This window comes from Otolemur garnettii, unplaced genomic scaffold, assembly GCF_000181295.1.
Source record: "Otolemur garnettii isolate 467f Iridium unplaced genomic scaffold, OtoGar3 scaffold00041, whole genome shotgun sequence".
Taxonomy (NCBI): Eukaryota; Metazoa; Chordata; class Mammalia; order Primates; family Galagidae; genus Otolemur; species Otolemur garnettii.
Window position 1 is genome coordinate 1,514,204 of NW_003852436.1, and position 7,634 is coordinate 1,521,837.

Below are 7,634 nucleotides of genomic sequence, written 5' to 3' on the forward strand. Positions count from 1 at the left end.
TGTAAGCAGTTTCATTAGCATTTTCATGTGAAATATACTTCCTCCAAAGTAGAATTGTTAAAACTTTCTCTACCTGAAGGCTCAGTAATCTACTGACATTGCCTAGTAGTTGCATGAGCCAAATAGGTCTGGCTGGGGTCGTAAAACAGAAAACCACAGGCCCTGGCCCCAACTCTCGGTGTGTACATATGTATATAGAAAGAGGGTGCCAAAGATAGATATATACACATTTTAAGAAAGGAAAAACTACATTAAAATTGTAATACTCAAGTTACACTTGACTTCTGCGATTTCAAGAGATATAAGATACAATATACATGATAAAAAACATTATTGGTATATACTGAGTACTTCAATTTTAATGGTTTTTTCTTTTTTTAGAATATGTACACATCGCATATATAGAATCCTCTGAGATACCTGGCGTTGCACATAAAGGATTTTTTTTAATGTAATAAAAGCTAGAAAAAAGGAAAAAGACCTCCATTTCATGAAGAATGTTCCAGTGACATCTAAGAGGTGTTAAACAATACTTATTTTTAAAAGATCCACAAAGCTCCTTTTCTGTTATCAAATTTTTACTGGTTCTTTTGGTCACAATGTTTCTGGCATGAATAAAACATGCCGAGGGGATTAACGGTTCGTGTGTCTGAAAACACAGATAGCTATGTGGATCCAGATAGAGCCAAAGCAAAAAAAGTCCTTTACCTCACTGGAACGTGAATAAAGAAACAAGGGCTTGGAGGGCGCCTGTAGCTCAGCGGCTAGGGCACCAGCCACATGCACCAGAGCTGGCGGGTTTGAACCCAGCCTGGGCCTGCCGAACAGCAATGACAACTACAACCGAAAAATGGCCAGTTGTTGTAGCAGGTGCCTATAGTTTCGGCTACTTGGGAACCTGAGGCAAGAGAATCCCTGAAGCCCAAGAGTTTGAGCTTTGGGGTGACACCACGGGTTGCATAATGAGTCTTTGTCTCCAAAAAAAGGAAACAAGAAAGCTCCCACAGGTTACAAAATACTCACTAACAAATGAGCTACAGTGGAACTCTTATCACCTAAGCTATGTGCCATTAGCGTTTTCTGCAATATAAGGGGACCCATTTTCATTACCAACTTGACTATGAAATCAAATACAACTTAATCAAATCTTGGTGTTTAATATGGAACATGTGCAGGTAATTTATGATTAAAAAGAGAAAGAAAGGGCATTCCTTGTGCTTGCTTTGCTGCCTACACAGCAACGTGATTCTGGGTAAACATTTAGTACCTACAGATTGGATCTACTGTCAGTCTGTGGAATGTAAGCTCAATAATTCAGCTTACTTATAAAAAAAAATCAAACAAAATTTCTGGCCTATACAGTCCTCAAAGTATAGACTGTAATGTTCCCATGGAGAGTGTCACCAAATTATCAGCTGACTGGGTTCTGAAAGGTACCCAGGTCACGCAGAGAACACTCTACTCAAACAGAGCCGCAAGGAAGAGGGCCTTCCTTGACACTATCATTGCCATAGGTGACTGACATTGCCTTTCTGACATTATCATTACTGAAAGGTAATAAAATCACATTCATTTTTTTGTTTCTTCCATTAGTTGGGGTTAGGATGTACCCTTAATATATCTCTGCAATTCATTAGGTCCAAGGGAAGGCTCTCCCATCTCACTGAGCACTTCCCTAAATCTGCATCCTCTGGCCAGGTATGGTGGCTCCCACCTGTAATCCTAGCACTCTGGGAGGCTGAGGCAGGTAAATTTCTTCAGCTCAGGAGTTCGAGATCAGCCTGAGCAAGGGCAAGACCCCATCTCTACTAAAAAATAGAAAAACTGAGGCAAGATTGCTTGAGCCCATGAGTTGGAAGTTGCTGTGAGCTATGACACCGCAGCACTCTACCCAGGGCATGAGATTCTGTCTCAAAAAAACAAAAAAAATCCTGCATCCTTGGCTCAAAGCCTATAGATCAGTGGCTAGGGTGCCAGCCACATATACCGAAGCTGGCAGGTTTGAACCCAGCATGGGCCCGCCAAAACAACAATGACAACTACAACAACAACAGCAACAAAAAAATATCCAGGCGTTGTGGCAGGCGCTGTAGTCCCAGCTGCTTGGGAGGCTGACTCACAGTAGGCCCAGGTGCCCTCAGGCTGTGCACCAGGTGTAATACCCACCTTTTCTAGGTTCTCCATTTAATGTTTTGATGTCTTAAAGCCTAGCTGATGCTGGAAGGACCTCCCTACCCAGGGCTGATTCCTAGAAAATTGCTTTCATAAGCAAATCAACCAATCCAGAGCCCACACCCCAACTACCTCCTTCAATCAGCTAGTAGTCAAGGCCATTATTCCCCTCCTTTAATCACCCCAGAGCCAGGTAGCAGATAAATAAGCCCCTAGGCCCAGAGCCTACAACAATTGTTCCAACTAGCCAATCCTCAGCCTGTTTGCCCTGCTGAGCCCCTTGCTTCCCTTGGAAATCACAACAAGGGCTCTTGCCCATGTTTTGCTTCCCTGTATGGCCCTGCACATGGTGGTGCCCGGCCCTCAGCTTGGGATCTTCAACAGCAAATACTCCGAGGTCTGCTGGCCTCATCATACCTGAGGAATAATAGAACCTTTATCTTTACACCTCACGCTGCTTTTGTAAGAAGGGATTTCATAGGTCCAACAACCAGAGCAATGATGATAAATGAAAAGGGCTCAGGGGCCACCAAAGACTTGTGAACATTTGCCCGGAGTCAAAAGCCAACCAGATGCCAACAAAACATGCTCCTGGCTCATGGGAAAAGTACTGCGAATATAACAATTATGATATCCATGTTTATCTGACACTTACCTCACGGAGTGGGATGATGAGGCTACATAAATTCTCCTCCTTACTGGTAAAGCAGATGTAATTCGTGGACACAAACATCTGGCCCAAAATGTGCATTTTGTTAAATGGAGTCCAGAGGGTACAGTCTGTGTGGCCATCTAACTTTTCATCTTTGGGTAGCCGGAAAAGTGCACGGTACCTCTCGCTCTTGGCCCTGGCATCAAGATCACTGGAAAACAGTTATTATAATACCTATAATTTACCTCACACAAGAAAAGAGTGTTTCAAAATATTCTAAATGATGTAGCAATGGAAGTTCCCCCCAGGACAACTTCCCCTCCTGGGTCTTGCTAGACTCACCCCTCCCTTCTTAACTTTATATTGGAGTTAATACCAATATAATGATCCTAAAGCCCCCTTCAAAATTATTTAGGTCCCTTGTGTAGCCACTTCGCAATGTCTGTAAACATTAAAGAGTCTTAAAGAAACTAATCCTGAATGGGAAACTCATTCTCTTTCTTACAAATGCACGAATTTCTAAAGAAGTCATCACATTTATTCTTATCCAGCACGACTCTTCCGCACCTTGTCTTTCAAGACTTCTTGAGAATGCCAAAAAGCCACATGAATTTGCTGGGCATCACTGTGAACTCTTTTAACAGTCAAAAAAAGAAAGAAAGAAAACTTCATGAAAAGCCACAGGAACCACCCCTGACTTGTATAACTACGGTTTCCACCTCAGCTGGGGGTTCTGCTGAATGCACTCCCTGATGAGTTCTTTTTTTCTTGTTCATCACAGTACTTGTTTAAACCGCTCCTGTCCAGACTTTGTTTCAAAAAAAAAGGTATCAGCACACATAAGCCATATATATCCTTGCCATGCTCTGGATGCCCTGTTTAAATTACCCATTTACTTACAGCTTTATCTCCACTCTCCCTCCTATTTCCAAACCCGTTTGTACCAACAACTCTTCCCATCTACCTTCTTTATTCGATCCTATGTTCAATCTTTTCAATTCCAAAAAAAAAAAGCAATACTTCCTCCTCTACCTTTTCTTTCTTTCTTTTTTTTTTTTTTTTCTTTTTTTGAGACATGATCTATCTTGGTTTCCTGGGAGAGAATGCAGTGACATTATCATAGCTCACTGCAACTTCCAACTCCTGGGCTCAAGCCATCCTCCCACCTCAGCTTCCTGAGTAGCTGGGACTACAGGAGCACACCATCATGCCTGGCTAATTTTCCTGGGCTTATTTCTGAGACAGGGTCTCCCTCTGTTGCTCAGGCTGGTCTCAAAGTCCTGGCCTCAAGTGATTTTCCTGGCTGGGGCTCCCAAAGTGCTAGATTACAAGTGTGAGCCACTGCATCTGGCCGAGCATTGATGAATTTCTTGAAAAAGCTGTCTGTGGTTGCCTAACTCCCTTCCTTTTCCTTTTATTTGCTATTTGGCCCACTGCAGTAACAGCATTTATCCCCCTACTCCTCTGTCAAAACACATCTCAAATCACCAAAGACATCTTTATTAACAACTCCTTTCAGACTCTGTCTACTACCTATTCACCGCACAATGATTCCCAATTTTGTGCATCTTACTGGACAATCTCCGACTAGATGACCTGCAGGCAACTCCAGTCAAAACTGAGCTATCACAATCAAAAGTGAGCTATCATATCCTTTGGACATGCTCTTCCTTCTCTCATTCCCCATCTCAGTGAAAGAGAATTCCACACACAGTCACGCTTTAGAGGCCATCATCTTTCTAGCTCCATTCCCACATTCCAGGCTTCTCTGCAGCCTCTCTTATCCCATCTCCTGCCACCTTCCAGCCACATGATGGACTTACTTTCCTCTCTGTTCTTCCTTGGGCTTCCCCCACTGTGTTCTTCCTACTGCCTGGAAAACTCACCCTACTACACCTGCGTGGGTGTCTTCTACTACCTCCTCAGAGCTCAGCTCACGTAACCTCCACTGAGAGGCCTTCCTTACCTACTCTGGCCCACTGGAGCCAAGAAAACCACTGCCTGTGATCCCATCACATTGTGCTGGAGCAGGTCACATCTGTCCCACTGACTGAACTGAGAGTACATCAGGCAGGCCTTCAGTTTTGTGTATTTACCCAGAAAACTGTTCAGACCCTGGATGTTTCTCAGAAAGAGTCAAGTGGAATGAATAAATGGATGGGTTTCTCATATCTTAAGTCTAGAAGATTCAACATCTCTATCACCCACCGTTTTAAAGCAGACACTTTCTTAGGAGACTTCTTCTTCAGTTTGGGCAGGGAGCGATCTTGCTCAAATCCCTCATTGTCTAAGAGCTGCCTCATGGCTATGTTGGCAAGCTGCTCCATCAACTTGAAGGTCTCATTGATATTGAGGAATACAGAGAAGAAGTGTTCGCTGGACCGTGTGCTCACTTTGATCACATCGGGCAGAAGCAGGGTGGCGTTCTTTTCAAGCTGAGTGATGTCCACCCACCGGATTACCAGTTTGGCTGAGCACAGGGAACAAGGCTGGGTCAACACCGGAATCCTGAAAATCCTTTTGAGATACTGAAGTTTCACAGCCCCACTTCCCAATTCCACTCAATGCCTTTGAGTTTGTAATCCCATCAGTGTGTGTTTGTTAGTTTTAGGAGAAAAATCCAGACTATATATATCCTGAGTTCAGAATTATTACAGAATTAAGCCCACATCTACTCAATTAATTATACATATCTTTAGTGAATCTTTATGACTTAAGGACAAATTTCTTTACAGATACTGAATTGAAAATAATTGAATTCACTTATTAAATAATAGATAGTGGTAGTGTAGATTCAGTTTTAACTATAAATTTAGTTTTGATAGTTCAATGTGACTTAATGAGTTTAGGGCAAACTATAGGAGACTTCACAAAGTTTCCTCTTGAAATCCTAGATAACTCACCTTCCCTTCCCATAAGAAAAGAATAAAAGCAAAGGTGGTTAATACTGAGGTACATCCAACCCTGACGGGGGACCTTCCCCTTCCAGTAGCTGCAAGAGTAATAGTTGACAAGTTTCTCTTCTTCAGGCATCCCAAACAGCCTATGGAATTTCACGATGGCTTCTTTAAACTTCTCTGTGTCATCATCTTCCTTTACATCATTGATTTTGTTATATTCTGCAATGATGCCCTGATCAAAGATAAAACACAAAGCATACAACTGGCATTAATATGACAAGAGCCATACAGATTGGAATAAAGAAAAAATTCCTAAGGCTGGAATTAAAAAAAAAAATCAATATATTCTTTAATTCAAGGAATCAAAGGTTTCAAAGGTGACTCTCTGATTCTAAGCCAATTAACAAGTAGCCTTTATTTACTAAAAGATTTTTAAATGACAATATAAGATTTTATCACATGTTTATTTTGCTAATTATTTTATTACACTCATTTGGAATGAACCTATAGTTTTATTTTGTGAGAAGATGTACAGATTTTGCTAGTTCTATTGTTTTTACTAAGCTTATTAGGATAGGATCATTCCAAAGGTCAATTGTTGCCTTTGTCAAAATCGACACAAATTCATCAATGAATGAACATAAGAAGAAAAACTGATCAAACACATGCCACTAACTGACGCTTGGCCACCAACCACTACACTGGGGAGAAAGAAAAAATGAAACAAGTAGTCCCTTGAGCAGAGAAGGGGTGGTGACAGCAAAAGCTGTATCAGACACAGGACTTCTGGACAGTGAGACAGGAAATGAAATATTTGCATAGGAAGTAATTAGCTTAACATACTATTCAATCATTACAGTAATAGCTTGAGAAGTCATTTCATTGTTACTCATTTCCTCTGTAATTCCCTGAAAATTAGCTTCTACTTATATATCTTGATAGATAATGCTTTCTTGAATTCCATCTTTGACTTTGTAATCGTCAAATTCCTCCTGCCTGGTCCTCATTTTCTCTGATTTCAAGATGGCACTGGAAAAGCACAACCTTTAAGCAGGGAATTCTTGGGTTCAGCTCCTGACAGTATCATTTTGTATCTGTGTGAACCTGGACAACCTCTCCAATTCTTGTTGATACCCTGAGTCCTCCATATCCCAGGAATAAAAAATTGCAACTGCCTCATCATACCTGGAATATCTGCACTGGGTCTAAAAACTTCCAATATATTCTTGGTGCTCCTTAAAAATTTATCTTCCTAGTATTGGTTTTGACTGCAAAATTTTTATTATTAAAATCGCAAGTGGTTCCCCACTACCACCAGTATAAATCTAAAATTCTGGACCACATACATTTTTGATCTAACCAACACCATAACCTTTCCTCTCTTTGTGCTAAGGCCAAACAAAATATCCCATCAGTAACTGCCTCAGCCAGCCTGAGGCACCCTCAGGGCCCAGACAACCTTCTTGCCCTTTTGCCTGCCTAAAACCCAGAATCAGACTGTCCTTTGGTTAATCCTACCAAGCCCCAGTCTGGTTTAATTCTCACCGTCTTGTGAAACTTTCCCCCCTCATTAAGTACTGTTGATTCTCTCTGCATCCTGTACTGAAATTGTTTCCTGAATTTTATTTCCATTGCCAGACCTTTCATTCTGTTGCTGGCAGTTGTGGTAATGAGGCATAATAGCAGGAGAGAGAGCTTTATTCTCCCATAATCCCTGTCACCACTCAATTCCAGTTAAAAGTAAGCATATAAACAGTAATTCTAACAGCAAACAGTGGGCAAACACAACCCCAAGCCAGGTCTCCAACCTGTTCTTCTAACAGGAAACCATCCCTAACTCCCTCTGCACAACCCACACCAGCGTCCCATCAACAACACTCTCCAGATTCTGATATATTTTGTGTGGCCAC

The 7,634-nt window shown here is 41.7% G+C and overlaps 1 protein-coding gene across 1 annotated transcript in view; it reads right to left on the bottom strand.

Annotated features, from left to right (window-relative positions):
- TBC1D9 (TBC1 domain family member 9) overlaps positions 1-7,634 on the bottom strand; it is a 69,751-nt gene that overhangs the window by 39,188 nt on the left and 22,929 nt on the right. Inside the window, exons 3-5 of the mRNA XM_023513460.1 lie at positions 5,728-5,956; positions 5,033-5,294; positions 2,828-3,035 (exon numbers count right to left, since the gene is read on the bottom strand). Coding sequence (XP_023369228.1) covers positions 2,828-3,035; positions 5,033-5,294; positions 5,728-5,857 — 600 coding nt within the window. The 5' untranslated portion in view covers positions 5,858-5,956. The remainder of the gene's footprint in view (positions 1-2,827; positions 3,036-5,032; positions 5,295-5,727; positions 5,957-7,634) is intronic.